This window comes from Ambystoma mexicanum, chromosome 9 (genome assembly GCF_040938575.1).
Source record: "Ambystoma mexicanum isolate Mex_15411 chromosome 9, UKY_AmexF1_1, whole genome shotgun sequence".
Taxonomy (NCBI): Eukaryota; Metazoa; Chordata; class Amphibia; order Caudata; family Ambystomatidae; genus Ambystoma; species Ambystoma mexicanum.
The window spans coordinates 703,735,187-703,752,091 of NC_090931.1; the positions used below are offsets into that span (position 1 = coordinate 703,735,187).

General features: G+C 49.8%; 1 protein-coding gene across 1 annotated transcript; it reads right to left on the reverse strand.

Moving 5' to 3' along the window:
• Positions 1-898: 898 nt before the first annotated feature.
• On the reverse strand, positions 899-4,352 carry FZD5 (frizzled class receptor 5). The gene has a single exon (XM_069615594.1). The coding sequence runs from the start codon at positions 3,275-3,277 to the stop codon at positions 1,493-1,495; it is 1,785 nt and encodes a 594-aa protein (XP_069471695.1). The 5' UTR covers positions 3,278-4,352; the 3' UTR covers positions 899-1,492.
• Positions 4,353-16,905: the final 12,553 nt, after the last annotated feature.

Consider the following 16,905-nt stretch of genomic DNA (forward strand, 5'->3'; position numbering starts at 1 on the left):
TTCGATATTGTTGAAGGAGAATCCGGCCACGGGGTAAATAACCAAAATACAGTCCCTGCGGGCTTTTGTTTCTCTCGCCCCTCCCTCCCCCTTCCATGCCCACCCCCCACCTGCGACAGGCACGCTGGGCGCGAAGGCAATTTGACACGCAGTGGCCGCGCGTGCGCTCCCGGACCCCCCGCCACGAGCGTGCCAAAGGCCCTCGTGCAAGGCATGTCATGCAGAACGAATAGGTACCAAATTGGGCAAAAGAAGGACTGGCCAGGGACGTCACCAAAACAAGGGGACGCGTTACCAAAGGGCATTCTTTGGAAGAAACACCGCCCCCGAGTCCCCTCTGCTGACGTGGGTTGTTTTTCAGGTGATAAGTTGCATTTTGAATGTGTTTGTGTGTTTTTTCTGCTCGAGTGACAGCTTCTCAGCTCCTACATTTTGTGTTGTTGCCTCAGCGGGGACTACAGGTGGGCACAGGGGGTTTCATGCAATGGACATATGAGCTAACCAGATGCGTAGGTTTGTGCGTTGCCAACATGGCACCCTCCCCTCCAATGATTTGTTTTTGAAAACTATGACGCCAGTGCCCTGGAACGGTGCGTTAGGGTCACAGGAGGTGTTATTTACTTTTTGATGTTTGTTTGGGGGCGGGGCAATGTAAAACGGGAGATTACAAAACCTGCCTGCCATATTTCTACAAACTTGGGGTATCTGGATGTCATGCAAGTCTACCCCAACATCTGGTCCGTCTGCCCCAAGTGCCATGGAAACACAGATACCACGCTGCCAAACTGTGTGACCCTCCAGTACGAGGGGTGAGTGCTGCTGGAACTAACTTTTAGAAATCCCCCCCCCCCCCTTTAGTGACATTTCTCAGCACCCCCCGCCCACCCCCTTTGCCCTTCCCCCATCGCCCACATACTCAGCGGTCCGGTCAAACACTACTAGAACCTTTCCCGGTAACCTGTCCCAAAGCCTGTTTCCAGGTGTAACCCCAGTGTATCGTCTAATCTTCGCATCTGCACAGAATATTCTACACGCAGCCGCGCCGCGGCTCTTCTCCCTATAACGGGAAAACTCTGAAATACCGGCACCCCTCACCCTTTCCAAGAGGGTGTAGCGGCAATGCTGAGCCGGGCCGCCTTAGTACAAGCGGGTCAGCGCTGACACTATTCGGGGGGGGTTGGGGGGGAGCTGTCCTTACGATGGCACTTGGCAAAAGAAAGCATACCTTGCGCTTTTTTACTTTCCATTTCAAGTACTTCCGCTCAGCTGTGGGTACTTCCTCCACCGCCCTGCCTCAGTGACCACATCCCTCACACACACTCCCCTCTAAGAACCCAAAGTCATATACAGAAAGGTGGTTTCTTTTCCTCACCCAAACGCCAACCAGGGTCAGCCCAAGCCTGCGCCGGGTACCTTTTCCTTGTAGCTTACCCCCGTCTGTTAAACATGAAATGAATTGTCCCAAAAGTCTATGGTGCGAGGCAGGTTGGACTCACACGTGCGAGTGCGGCACCTGTTTGGGGTAGGAGGCTGAGCTCCCCACACCAGTCCTGGCCGTCAGGGCTGTGCTGGCCTCGCTGTACCCACAAGCGTTCACGGCCTTGCCCTCCCGACAGCACCTGCTCGTGAAGCGCCTCCAAGAGTCCAGCGTCTTGCCCGACCAGATCCAGACCCCCGATGTTATGCCCACCACCAGGCACATGAAGTACTTGAGCATGAAGACGGCGTAGTCCGGCCGGAGCTTTCTCTTGTCCCCCGGGCAGGAGCAGTTCTGGGCCTTCTCCCAGGCCTCCCGGTAGTGCTGCTCATAGATGTAGCACGACACCACAATGGTGGCGGGCACCGTGTACAACACGGTGAAAATCCCAATGCGGATCATTAGCTTCTCCAACTTGTCCGTCTTGGTGCCCCCTTGCTTGATCACGCTACGGATCCGGAACAGAGACACAAATCCGGCCAACAGGAACATGGTCCCGGTGAAGAGGTACACCACCAGGGGTGCTAGCACAAATCCACGCAGGTTGTCCAGGTTCTGGTTGCCCACGTAGCAGATTCCAGCCACTGGGTCACCATCGACGGAGCTCAAGGCCAGGACGGCGATGGACTTGATGCTCGGGATGAGCCAGGCGGCCATGTGGAAATACTGTGAATAGCTGGCGATGGCCTCATTGCCCCACTTCATTCCGGCTGCTAGAAACCAGGTAAAAGAGAGGATAACCCACCAAATGGAACTGGCCATCCCAAAGAAGTAGATCAGGAGGAAGACCACAGTGCACAGCGCAGGACCAGTGGTTTCATAATGGACGTGGTTGTAGTCTTTGTTGCAGGCCACACTGGCGTGGCCGACGATGAGGCGGACCATGTAACCGATGGACACCAAGAGGTAGCAAGCCGACAAGAAGATAATGGGGCGCTCTGGATATTTGAACCTCTCCATGTCGATGAGGAACGTGGCCACGGTGGTGAAGGTGGACACGAAGCAAAGGATGGACCAAAGCCCTATCCAGAAAGTGGCAAAGGTCTTCTCGTCTTGGGTGAAATAAGGCTGGAAGCAGGGGACGGCACAGTTGGGTACCTGGCCTGTCTTGATCCTGTTATACAGTGGGTGGGATTCCTTCAATATAGGGATGAAGGGGTCCCGGCACTTGCACACACCATCACACCCGCTGTTAGAGGGCCTCTGTCCATTGGGAGGGGTTAGGTTGTTGTAGGACCTCCTGGATGGGTGGGTGGGCTTTGGGAAGTACGGCGGCAGTGTGGTGGTGGTCTCGGTCCTGTTGTAGTCCATGCACAGATTGTCAGAGTCTCCAAGCACCGGCAATATGTCACAGTTCATCCGCTCCGGCCAGGCGAACCCGTACTGCGTCATTAGAGGTGAACACCCGGACTTGGCTCTCTCGCACACTGACCGGCAGGGGGGCAGCGGCTTCTTGTAGTCCGCCAGGCAGATTGGGGTGTACATGCTGCACAGGAAGAACTTCAGGTCCGGCGAGCAGTGGATCTCCACCAGGGGCCAGAACTGGTGCACTTCCAGGCCCGCCTCGTCTTGGGTGTCGTGGTTGAACTGGTTGGGCATGTAGGTCAAGTTGTAGCCAATCCCCTTGCACATGGGCACCGTTATCTCTTGGCACACAATGCCCTTCGAGGCTGCGGGCACAAGGGTCGGAGAGGTCACGAGAAGGAGCAGCAGCGCAAGACCCACATGCAAGTCTATGGGGTGAGACCGTGCCATTCTGTCCAATTTCCACTGCCTGGGCGCCACAGAAGTGGTAGTCATTTTGGCCCCTCTCTCATGGTCGCCAACATCACCATGTATCCCATGGGCTTATAGACTACTGCGCCGTCTGCAGTGTCTTCCATGTTTCCATGTTCCAGCTTTCAGAGTTCATTTAGGCGGTTGTTCGGTGTGCCCGCAAAGGCCAGGCAGCTGCCTCGTCTCTAGGTTCGTGTTCACGCACTAAAAAGCCATGCACTCAACCTGGTTTCTTGGTAAACGCCAAATCCCACCGAAGAATGAATGGAAACGTCAGTTCAGCTGCACCAAACGCCTTTATGGAAAAGAGTCTGCCCAGTCGGTTGCGGACAGAATTGCGTATACCTTCGTGCGCACCCAGAAGGTCGGGGGCGTGGTGGCCGCGTTGCGCTCTACGCAAGAAGATGGGATTCGCACAAGGTCCTTTTTTAATACTGAAAATATATTTGTAAAGTTTTTCTCGTCGCCAAAACAAAGAAGACAAAATTAGTCGCAATAATCCACAAAAGAATGTCTTTTTTCTCTCCGTTTTTATGCTTCTGGGGTTGTCCTCCAATCACTGTTATTGAATTACCGGCTGGATGGTAAACACAGGAAAAGGCCAGCATTAGGAAAACGCGGACAAATAATTGATTTTAGGGACGGAAGAATTGGCAAAATTCTCAGTCCTTTCTGAAGAGTTCTGGAAGTTTGTTTTCTGGACTAGGACGCGCCTTCCCCGTTCCTCTGCTGCTTAGAACTCCGCTTCGCGCCGGCCCGGGGTGGCTTTGGACGGTTACAGGCGCAATCTTGGAAGTGCCGGCCAAGCTCCCTCCATATCCAGCCCTTTCCTTCTTATTTCTCTCCGCGGGGCTGGGTCCTGCTGTGGATGCCGGTGCACATGGCTTGGATGTGGCGGAGTATCGCAGACGAACTCGCAGCCGCCCCGGACTGGGCACTTTTCCGCCCGCCTGTGCTTCTTCTTCTGTGCCCCTTAGCTGCGGGTGTGGAAAGAGGCACCCCACACAAGTGACACACGCACACACGCGCACGGACGGGCTCCCTTCTAGCGCAGCACCAGCTGCACGCCTTGCTCTGCGTTCTGTCGCCCACTCTGGACTTTTTCTCCTCTGGGCTGGCTACCTGCATTCAAAGGCGCTGGCGAGGCCAGGCCCCCTGTCAATCCACTGCGGCCGCGCCTCTTCTCTCACCGACAGCCACGCCCCCTCCTTTTCATGCCTCCTTTCTTGTCCCTGTTTGTCATCAGTAGAATCGTGTGTGTGATCAGTGGGGTTGGGTGTGGAGTGGAGATTAGCCAACAGGCCGCGGCGCTCCTCCGTGCAGGCAGCCGGCACTGCTCTGAAAGTTCAGGGGGAGTAGGAGCCGCCGGCTGTTTACGCATGTACTTTTGTTAAGGGAAAAGTGAAGTCAGTTCTGTGTTTGGTGTTAACCACAACATATGTAATTCTATTAATTTCAGCTAACATAATCCTATATTATCTGCTTCTATGGAACTTTTTAATGAGTTTTGGAAGTCGGGACAAAGCCACGTGCCAAAAACTTGTTATTCGGTAGCTCCTGCTATTATAGCGCCAAGAAGCGAGAGGAATCCACTCTGAAGCACTATGTAAAGTTTGGGCTTCTATGCACGCGCTAAAACGTGATTGGGGTCCACCTGACGGCCCGAAGAAAACAAGCTGTTTGAGAAATCCCTTTTAGAACCAACAGACGCCAAATTGTTGGCCAACTCGGCATTTCATCCTTTCGAGGCAACCACAACTTGGACACCGTCATTCTAATGCAACCGTAACTTGGACTTGGCCACAGTGTTAGCCTGCAGACCTGTCAGCGTTACTCAGGGAGGCAGGGGAATACCAAAACCCCATTCCCTGGACCAAGTGGCCACTCTGCATAAATGAAGACCAGACCCGGTGGCAGTGGGTACACTGGGTAGCTAGGGGAGTGTCCACGGCCTCGCTCTGATCAAAGTGGCCACTGGACATGAACGCAGCAATACCCAAGCGGGTCCATTAAGAGGCTTCGGGATGGCCGTGTCATGGCTGAAGGCCAAACCTTGGGCAAAGTGGCCACTGGGCATGATCTAGGCACTGCCCAGAGACACACAATGCCCACTAGGCTTAGCCACCAGCCATGCCCAGTGGCCACTTGCCTATCCACATAGTGTCTAATGGGTATGGCTGGTGGCCAAGCCTAGTGAGCGAAATATTAGAGACGTTTTCTTCTATACAGTACAGTGCAAACAACATGTTCCCCTGCTGTACACGGTGCAAGCCGTCAGAGCAAACATGTGCAAACAATTCTTCATCATAACGGTGGTACCTCAAAGGTTTGCTCATGTTCACATTGCAGGTGCATAGAGACACTAATGCAATAAGCAATCGTTGCACATAATCATGCGCAGGAGCATTTTGATGCAGACTCATTGATGCACGTGCCCTTTATTTGCATTGCACCGGACTCAAAGTTTCTGCAATACGGTTCTTTTTTTTTTTTTTTTTTTTCAAGCTGCCACATTTGCACTCAAGGATTTTGGCATGCTTCTTAAGGAAGAGAGAACCATTATTTTTTCTATAATTTTTATCTACGTTCAGTGCTGGATTTTGGGCCGGGTTTTCCCAGATCTGGCTTTCAGCAAACAATGTCTCCCCGGATCTCAGACCTTGAAAAACCTATTTGCCGCCTTCAATTGGTCAGTCGGCTTAACCGTATTAGGTGCAGGGGCGAGACACTTGGACACAAGACCACTTGCAAGTCTGATCCTGATGCCTGTGAAATTGCTTGGTATAACTGTACTCTGTAGGCAATAGTTAATGAGAGCTTTTTAGGTTTACAAAGGCTGCACCTTTATACTTTCCCTGCAACATTGTAGGACAGTTTCCTCCTTTCCTCCCTTGGATTGTCTTTCAGGTGCTCATGATTAATCGTCTGAGAGGCAAACATTTGTGGGGGGGGGAACAAACAACAACACCCCCCCCCCCTTCGCTGTTGGGCTTCCACAGGAAATAATGTAGATTTCCAGCACTACATACATATCCTACATCGATTTTACAGTGGATAAAAACTTGAGCCAGCTGAGTGAAAAAATCTAGGGCTCGATTCATGGAATGTTTAGCACGGATTAGGCCTATTCAGCGTGGTGTAAAGAGTACTTTCGCAGTGCAAAGTGACTTTGCTCTGCAAAAATACACTTTGCACCTCTCAGTGAATTAGGCGTGGTTCAACATGTTTGTTGGCAGTGCAAAATCACTTTGCACCGCGCTAAACGACCCATGAATTAGGCCTCTAGAGAACAAATGAAAATGTCATTTTCACTAGTGACAGTGCAGTCACTACGCTTTTTTCCAGTGACCTGCCTCTCGTGGAAACGATTTTGTATGGCTGGTGCTGCTTATCAGAAGGAAGCGCTCAAACTGATTAAACTTAGCCCCAGTATTCACACTGCAATCCGTGGGCCTTCTACCCATACCATCTTGTGAGGCCAAAAACCTCAGGGTCATCTTGGACTCCATTCTCTCCTTCACCCCTCACATCTTGGACCTTTCCAAGAAGGCCCACTTCCAGCTTCACCTCCTGAGAGGCATTCTCCCTTTCCTCACCTTCCCCCAGAAGCTCAATGTCTCCAGAGCTCTGGTCCTCTATAGGCTGGACTATTGCAACAGCCTCTTCCTCAGTCTATCTCTTTCCTCCCTCTACCCTCTTCAGCTAATCCACAATAGGGCTGCAAGACTTATCCTTGGCCTCAAGCCTAGGGACCGTATCTCTCCAGCCCTAAAATCTCTCCACTGGCTTCGGGCGGCCGCAAGGATCAAATTCAAGGCCCTCTGCATTATCCACAAGGCTTTCTGGGGCCTGGGATCACGCTTTCTCCAACTTTCCCTCCCAACTCCCCTGTTAGAGACCTCCGCTCCTCTAACTCCAACTCTCTGATTGTCAAACACTTCTTCAAGCAGAGAGTTGGGGACAGGTCTCTCTGTTCAGCTGCTGCCTCCCTTTGTAACAGCCGCGCTGCCCCTCTCAGACTGGAGCCGGACCACCTTAAATTCTGGAAACTTCTCAAAACTCTGCTTTTTTCAAACTCTTTCCCTTCCTTGCTAAACACTGCACTGTCGCTGAGACGGGTGGCCTGGTCCTTATGAATCTCACAGTATACCAGGCCCTCTACCCAGTAGACACCAGCACCACCCCAGCCCCTCAGCACTGCCCCTTGCAGGTCCCCTGCCTGGTAGCTGTGCATTCCATCCTTGGGTTTCACCCAACCTAGCACTTAGCCTGAGGCCTCCTCCCTTGGCTCCCCTTGGCACTCCCTCCCCCACGCCACCACCAGGACTTGACCAGTCCTTCTCTCTCCCGCCCCCCTCACCCATCCTATCTCCTGCACTTCTATTCACTTCATTTGCACGTATGAATGCCACAAGGCCTAGTAGGACCACGATTGTACATTTGCTGTTTTTTCCAATGTTATTCACTCCCCTTGATCCCTCCCCACTTTGCCTTGTGGCGCTTGGAACCACCATTCTGTTGTATAGGTGTCTAACAAATGTTCAATAAATAAATAAAGTGGATTAGAACGAACTTACATTTTACAAAAAAAGCCCAAAATCATATTCCTACATTTCCCCCCTTGAGCAATATATAAGCTGCTAAGTAAGCCTGCTTTTTTGTAGTACCCTCGAAGAGTTACACAATATATTTGATCAATGTTTTGCCCCAATACACAATGCATACAATAATGTCCAAATGTCGGCAGTCAATAACATATGCAGCAGGAACATAACCATTTCTAAATAATAGTAACTTGTTTTTTGCAACACAAATAGCAGATGCCACTGTTACTCTCAGGATACAAAGATGAGAGCCCCCCACCCACTCATCCTACAGGGTTTCGAGGCTGTGAGCTACAAGTTACCGCGTATTTCCACAGCCGGTGCATTACCCCACTGATCTTATCTGCACGTCACAGGCTGCTCCCTCGAGTAAACACCAGGGGGCGCTGCAAGGAAAGCTGACAGCAAAATGTGTGTGAAAAGTGCAAGGACGGCCGGTTGCTCGAAATTACTACACCACTGGGAAAGTAAATCTGCATTTTGATTTTGACATTCAGTATTTGGGGCCTTCTTCTGTTTTGACACCAGACTCAACGGTGGCCCTCAGCACTATTAACAGTTTGGTACATAATGTAACCTTTCACCTGAACGTCGCTGACAGATTCGCTGTAAAATGGATGCGTGGGCTCGAAAGGAAACTGCGCGTGATATTATGGGGAACAGTGAATTGTTCAATTTGACACATTGCCATAACGTCGCTGCACACCTCATAATAACACAGCATATCATTGTATTGCATATCATGTACGCAAGGCCGAATTCTGTAATAACCGGATACGGGAATCACGTCATTTTGAACACATCGGGGGTATTCCTCACAAACAGGAGTAACTTTATTTAATTAATCATTTCGTTTTTGGTAGAAACGGATTGCATTGGTTTTCCTTTTTTGTAGAGCCGCCTTCTTTAAAAAAAAAATCAATCAATACTTTTTTAGTTATTCGTTTTTGTAACAAAGCAATTTTCTCGCAGCAAGTTTGTTTGCGTAACAATGGGGTGATTAGCGATTTGCTGTATAGGGAATTTGACACCAAACTCTGCCCATTTTGGTTGTAGACAAATTAAATTCCGCAACTCTATTGTCCTCTGCAACTCAAGGAAATAGAAAGAGGCCGAGAAGGGCAGGTGGCGGTGCTGCTGCAGGGAGTTGGTAGCCCGAGATAGGATTCTGATTTAGTTCCACTCATTTCTTCCTGCACCAAGGCCTGAACCTTGCACCTACTTCTCGAGATGACTCCTGGCCCCTCCAGCCCTAGGGCCCGATTCATGGAATGTTTTTGCACGATTTAAAGTGACTTTGCACTGCTGAAAAGTGACTTTGCACAGTTCCATGAATCAGGGTTTGTGTTGGCAGTGCAAAGTGTATCTTTGCAGGGAAAAGTCAGTACAAAGTCATTTTTGCAGTACAAAATAACTGCCCTGCAAAAATACACTTTGCACAGTTCCATGAATCAGGGTTTGCGTCGGCAGTGCAAAATATTTAATGAATCATGTCCTTAATTGCAGCCACAAAGCCTAATTCAGGCGTAGCCAGAGACATAAATGCACAGCACCAACTAACATAAGAGAGTAGCTCCACGGAATAGGATAGAGTTGCATCACAGAACATAATTAAGCTGCAACATGGAGAAAATCGAACAGCACCCGGGGCATAACCGTGCTGCTGAAAGGAAGTATTGATGAACAAAATCAAAATCATAACTCTTTCTTACAGGGGAGCATCATCTTGGTCATCTTCTTGCCTAAAATTCAAAGGAGCTCATTTTAAATAAGCACGTAGAAGGAATCGAATGCATAAAAGACTTAGGGCTTGATTCACAGAGCGCTTCCTATGGGATTGCGCCATTATGATGCATTAGATTCCCGTCACTGCCTCCGACACAGGACCTTCTTTTATTTCCCTTATTCCCTATAACTCCTCCCCTCAACCCACGTCACCCAGTTTAATTTTGGACTATTCCCGGTGCAGGGCTACAGGGAACGACGGTTGCTGGCTCCCTGGTGGGGCTGTGTGGCGGGGCCTTCGGCTCCTTCAGGTGCAGCATTGCTCCCGGGCCCCCTTCAGGGTTTGGGGTTCCGGTTGAGAGGTAATGCCTTGACAGTTTTTTTGCTGGGCTCTAAGCCGGCGTGACGGCATCACAGCCTGGGGCTTGCAGGGCCCGGGTGCGGTAAGGATGTGGGGGCTTTATATGTGTCTAAAATGCCCTTTTCTCCTGCCGGTGGGGCAAAGCGTTTTCAACGTGACATACTGGCTCCTTTGATGGATTCTCCCGATGTTGCTTTTTGGAGGCGGGTGGGATCCTCCTCCAGAGTGGAGGTGAACTGTGGGAACGGCCCATTCCCAAGGGGATAGATTCTTTGGTCTCCCCCATTTTTGGGGGGATCCCCTGGCCTACCTTGTTAAATGTGTGCTCGGCAAGTCCGTGTTCTGTTTGTTGACTGTGCATGCGATGGGTAAACATTCTGAAAAACTTAGGCACCTTGTCCTGTCTTCTTCCTCGTCTGCCTCTTCAACTGAACTGCACAGGAGGAGAACAAAGAAGTCAAAGCATTTTTCCTTAACCAGGAAGAATTGAAGAAGCTGCTAAAGCATCATGCTGGAGGGAGTCACAGCCATCCGCATGAGCACATGTGCCGGCGTCTGTCTTTCTCTTCATCCTCATCTTCTGGCACTGAGTCCTCTGCCGTTTCCTGTTCTTCATCGGCTGATGCAGAAAGGAAATATCTGAACAGGGAAGGAGTGGAGGAGGTGCTTTCTCAAGTTTGGGACTGCATGGGGTTCTCAGAGCCCCTGGTACCAGTGGAGAGGGCTGACCCTACTATTCGTCAGTATAGGCATACCCCAAGCATGGGGTTGCCATTGGTTTCTGATATTCGGGAAAAAATCCATTGGCAATGACATGACCCAGAGAGGATTGCAATGCCCCACTTTATGGCCAAGCTCTGCCCATTGGAAGGAGGCAAGACTTTGTTCTCGGATCCAGTTGAGGTTGATGATATCCTCGCTAGTCTGGTGGTTCGCTCCTCTATTTCTGCCGAGGAGGCTGCTGTTCGGGACCCAGTGGACCGTAAGGTTAATTTCAGCCTGAAGAAGGTTCATGCTGGGGCACATCTGGCCCTCAGGGTGAATATCTACGGGTTCTACAGAGCAGAAACTGTGCTAAATGGTTTCAGAAAATTGAAAAAGGCCGTGGATGGGGGTTCTGATTGTACCCCTTTGCTATCAGAGATGCAGAGACAGGTTGAACTTTTGTCCGATCTGACATTTGAGGGGTGCGTGGCTCGGCCATGGCCATGCGAGCTGGTGTGTCGGCCCGGAGGCATGTGCATCTGCAGGATTGGAAAACAAAAGGTTCTCAGAAGGCGGTTGCCCTAAAACTTCCCTTTGATGGGTCCTAACTTTTTGGTGATTCACTTGAGGATAAAGTGCATAAAGTGTTTCGGGTTGACAAACACGCTGACGAATTGCGGCGCAAGCCTTCCTCGACGACCAAGAAGTCTTCCTCTGGTGTGGATGCAGTGACCAGGAGGTCTTTCCCTGGCTCCTCCTCTCAATCTTTTCGGAGATCGAGGGGGGGTCGGGGTCCTCCACGCTCTTCGCTTCCTTGCCCAGTTCAGAAATCCTGACGGTTTGTACAGGCTGGTGGGCAGGCGTCTCTGGCTGTTTTTTCAGGCCTGGGACAGTTGGTACTCGGATTCCTGGGTTCTGGACACCATTTTGCGGGGTTATAAAGTGAACTTCCTATCTCCACTTGTCCAGGTTTGCATGGTTCGGACTGTTGTACCCAGATCACGGACCAAGAGGTTGGCTATGGAAACTGCTCTCTACGAGTTGTTGCTGAAGGCGGCCACCATGCCTGTTCCTTTCCTGTTTTGAGGTCAGGTTTCTACTCGCGGGTGTTCCTGGTCCCCAAAACTTCAAGGACGTATCGCCTAACTTTGGACCTCTAGACCCTGAACTGCTTCGTCCGAAAGGGACGCTTTAAAATGGAGACTTTGCAGAACATTCTCCCAATGTTGTACAGGGGGGACTGGATGGTATCTCTGTATCTCCACGTGGCTCTCCACCCCTGTTACATGAAGTTCTTCTGTTTTGCAGTGGTATCCCAGCATTTTCAGCTACGAGTGCTCCCGTTCGGGTTGCGCTCAGCCCCCAGAGTGTTCATCAAGCTGGTGGCTCCCCTGGTGGCGCATTTGCATCTGAGGGGCATTCAGATTTTTCCCTACCTGGACGATTGGTCGGTCAAGGCGACTCTCTGGCAGACAGTCCTGACTCATCTTCAGTTGGTCTGCCATGCATTGTGGGACTGGGGGTTCCTGGTGAACTGGCAGAAGTCTCAGCTGGAGCCCTCTAAGGATCTAGTTTTCATTGGGACTCAGATTTGCACCAGGATGGGGAGAGTTTTTCTGTCCCAGGAGAGGGTCCGTTGCTTGCTGACTGTTCTGGGCAGGATTTTCAGGAGGCAGTTTGTCTCGGCTCGCATGTTGCTGAAGCTGCAGGGGCACGTGGAATCTTCTGTGTTTCTGGTTCCTTGGGCGCGTCTTCATTTACGTCCTCTGGTCTCTTATCTTCTCTTCCATTGGCTCCCGACATCTCAAGCTTACAAGGCTTTAATCCCGGTGTCCCCAGCTCTGAGGATCTCCCTGCTGTGGTGGTTGGGGGTTCTGAATCTCCAGGCAGGGGTGTCCATGGTCCTTCCTCCTGTGGCTATTCTTACTACAGACGCCAGCGGAAGAGGTTGTGGGCAACATTGAGGGTCCTCTCGGCCTCGGGCTGTGGGCTCCGGAGGAGAGCCACAGATCATCCAATTGGAGGGAGTTGTGTGCCATTCTCCGGACTCTGGTGCACTTCAAGGTGTTTCTGGAAGGCTGGACAGACAATACAACGGCTTTGGCATATGTCAATCGGTAGGGGGTTCTGGCTGCTCCTTGAATGCTCCTACTGCTCAGATAGGTGCTTGGGGGGAGTCGCATCTGGTGTCTCTGGTGGCTTCGCTTGTCAGGGGGGTGGACAATGTTCGAGCAGATCTTCTCAGCCGCCGGTTTCCCTCCTCTGCGGGACTGGTTCTGTGGGACCAGGTCTTTGCGAAGATCTGTGTCAGAGTTGGGACCCCCATTCTAGATCTCTTTGCTTCTCCAACCTCGGCAAGGGTTCCCCTTTTCTGCTCCTGGTTTCAGGCCGAGGAGGTTTGGGGGGTGGACGCCCCTTCGGTGCAGTGGCCTTAGGGTCGCCTTTATGCATTCCCGCCTCTTGCCCTTCTTCCCCGGGGGGTTTGGCACATCAGAGTGTCCGGGTCAACTGTGTTGTTGGTTGCTCCATTCTGGCCCATCGGAGTTGGTTCCCCTCTCTGTTGGAGCTTCAGTCCCAGGAGCCTTGGCTAGTTCTGAAGTGGCCATGTCCCCTGCAGGGGGGTCTGGGGTTTGGAGTACAACGGATTCAATGGACAGGATGGCTATTGCACTGTCTAGGTTGATGTCTGAGGGGCTTTCAGGTCCTGTGGTCAAGTCTGTCATGAATGCTCATAGACCTTCTACTCTGAAGGTGTATGGCAGGCATTGGGCCATTTCCGGGACTGGTGTGGGCAGTCTGGGATCCCTCCCCTGAGTTCTGGTCTGCCTGCTATTCTCCAATTCCTCAGGAGGGTTTTGACAAAGGCCTGGCGGTGTCCATGCTTCACTCTCAATGGGCTTCCATAAAATTCCTCTTGGGGGACCCTGATGGCCAACTGGAGGGGGAGGTGTTGGTGGGGAAGTTGCTCCAGGGTCTTTCTTCTTCCCGTCCTTGTGCTTAAAAGGGGCTTCTCGCTTGGGATCTCCCTATGGTTCCTCCAAGGGCCTCCTTTTGAACCCATTTCTGAGACTGACATCAAACATCTTATGCTGAAGACTGCCTTTCTTATCGCTTTCACTTCTGCCCGTAGGCTGGGGGAGATTGGACCTTTATTGTGTCACCCTCCTTTCCTGAGAGTGCTGCCGGACTCAGTGGTGTTAAGGTGTGATCTGAAGTTCCTCCCTAAAGTTGTGTCTCGGTTTCACACCTCTCAAGATCTGCCTGCCTTTTTTCAGGATCCGCAAACGCCAGAGGAGGTGGCTTGGCATGCCATTGATGTGCGGCAGACAGTGTTGGAGTATTTGGCTAGGACTGCCGCTTTCTGACAATCTGATAGTCTGCTGATTACTTTTGGCCCTGCTGGTGCTGGTCGCAAGGCCTCATGGTTTCAATTAGCCGATGGATCGGTGCTGTTGCCTCCATGGCCTATGTGGCTTCTGGGCTCATTGTACCTGCGCACGTTCAGGGGTTTGGCAGCTTCCTGGGCCGATGCAAGGGGGGTTTCTCTAAAGGAGATTTTTAGGGCTGCCACCTGGGCAGATCAAAGCACTTTCATCAACCACTATCGGTTGAATGTCTCCCACTCGGGGGATGGTTCCTTCGGGGTTGGTTTTTTTCAGTGGGGATGTGAATATAGAGTTATTAAAGGTGTGTGTTTTTCTGCACTGTGTTTGGCTCTGTGTCTCATTGGGACCTTTTCCCCATTGCTGCTATGGTGTGCCTCATGAGGTAAGTACTGGGACAAGGAAGAGTGGATGTGGAGGTAATGCTCTGATTACTTAACACTACTCTTCATTACTCCGAGTCCCACTCTTCCTCGTCACAGTACTGAGAACACTCCTCTCCCTCCCTGCAGGAAGGTCCCATGCTCCAGCATATATAAACTGGGTGATCTGGGTTGAAGGGAGGAGTTATAGGGAATAAAGGAAATAAAAGAAGGTCCTGTGTCGGAAGCAGCGGCCTTATGAGGTAAGTACTGTGACGAGGAAGAGGAGGATTTAGGTGTAATGAAGAGTATCGGTAAGTAATCAGAGCTTTCCTTTGCATGGCGGACAGGAGGGGCAGATTGTGACGTACAATTCCACTGCCCGCTTGCTTTCCAGCATACAGGTACTACTGCATTTGCTCCAGCATGGATTTTCATGCCGGCGCAAATGATGTGGGCTTCTATGGAGTCTATCTGCTTTTTACACTATAGGAATCCATTATAAAAGGCATCTGCCATGCGTACAGGGCAGGCAACGTTTACTTCATTTGCACGGCAGAATGCAAAAGGGCGGCATAGAAGGGTGTACACCGTCTTTTTACCCTCCTCTTTTGCAGATGAGGAAAATTAGACGGCAGGAACTGTGCATGAGAAAGTGCAAACATTACCGGTCTCCCCCTACTGAATTAAGGGGTAGGAGTGTTAAAAAATGAGCCCCAAAATGTTTTAATGTAAATGATGTATACATCTTAGGGTTCACACCTGTATCATCCATAGTCAAACGAATGCTCATGAACATTTCACAATATTTCCAGCAGTAACTTCTGTGTCACCAGTGGTACACCAAATAATGGAATCCCTCATGGCTGCAAGCGGTGGGCCATTATTCTAGGGGTCTTGGCTTGAAAACAAACCAAAGTAATACACTTTGGAGAAGGTAAAAAAGGATTGGACCATAGGTGGTATATGGAACTAGAACAACTTTCACAAGTAGACTCTTATAATTACTTTGGCGTAGTATTTTCCAACTCCACCAGTGAAGCAGCTATGAGGAAGTCTCGCTCCCCTAAGGTTATGACCCAAGGATATCGCCTCGAGGGTCTCCTAATGGTGTGTGGCCAAAGTATACTACCTCCCATTCTACATGCTTATGATGCTTACTTAGGCAAAGAACGCGTTTGCCTAGACAAGCTTGAAGCGAACATTTGGAGATATTGGCTGGGGGTACCCAAATCGGTACCAGTGACATTTCTGAGACTGGAACTTGGAATCATGTCACCCCAAACTCAGGCAGAAGTGAGTAAAAGCATGCTGTATGTTAAAATGTGTAATAACCAAGATAACATGATCTATCAACTGATGTATAATGCGATGAGTTGTAAGCATTATAATTTACTCAGTAAATTTGATTCACTGGTAAATACGTTTATGAGTAAGCTCAAATACAAAATAGACTGGGAGACTGAAATTACTAACCTCAGGAAAAAACTGATAAATAAGGCTTGTGTATGGGATTACATAGAGAATATTGAAAAAGCAAGTAAGAAAACCAGCATACAAGAGATGATCACAAGGACTTTTTTTTTTACCAGGAACCGCTCAGCCATAGATAAAGAAGTTTCTGGCTCCTCATATTAGAAAACTGTATATGCTATTAAGATTAAATCACTTACCGTGTTTGTCGGTAGTGGGACCGCGTCTGGGCATACCGAGAGAACAAAGGATATGCCGTATGTGTAAAGAACAAGGCACTTACTAATGCATTGTGACACATTTGTGGCGATGTGCTGCAATATATTTGATAAATTAGCATTTAAGTAAGAAGCTATTTTAACTGATGAATTTTGGGTTCGATGTCTGGCTGGCAACCAAATCTCATTAATTATTGCAGTGGTGAAGATGTGGACCACAGTTAATAATAAGTTAATTGAAATAGAATGTGTTCCCAGATAAATATTGTAATAGTGATTTGAAATTTTGTATGAATTGCATACATTTATTTTATTTGTTTTATTATGTGTGTTTAGTTAAACTGTAACTACATCACACTAAATACATGTTTTAAAAAAAAAGAATCCCTCCTCAGATGAATTCATTTTCTGTATATATGTAATCAATATATTAAACAAACAAGACCCTATATAGCAAAAATAAATATCTTGAGAGTCCCGTTCGAATGGCTTGGAGTGTAAAAGTAAAGTGTAAAATGCTCTTACGTGTTCCTTTGATGCTATGACCCGTTTTCGAGCGGACACAAGAGAGCTCATTTTGTGCTTGCCGTAACGTGAATGGAAGATGTAAAAGCCTTGCGTGGCGCTTTTACGCCTTCCATTCACGCCACCGCTTATTTTCTTCAATTTTATATGCTGGAGCGGAGGGGCGATACGCAACTTACATTTCTGCTGATCCCTACCTCTCTGCCATTCAAATACTGCCAGGATTTGTGCCAGCATGGATTTTCTGCTGGCGCAAATGCTGTGGATCCCTATGGAGGCCGCCAGCTTTTTGCACC

Coding starts and splice junctions, on each gene's coding strand:
- FZD5 (XM_069615594.1), bottom strand. CDS start 3,277: ATGACTACCACTTCTGTGGCGCCCAGGCAGTGGAAATTGGACAGAATG.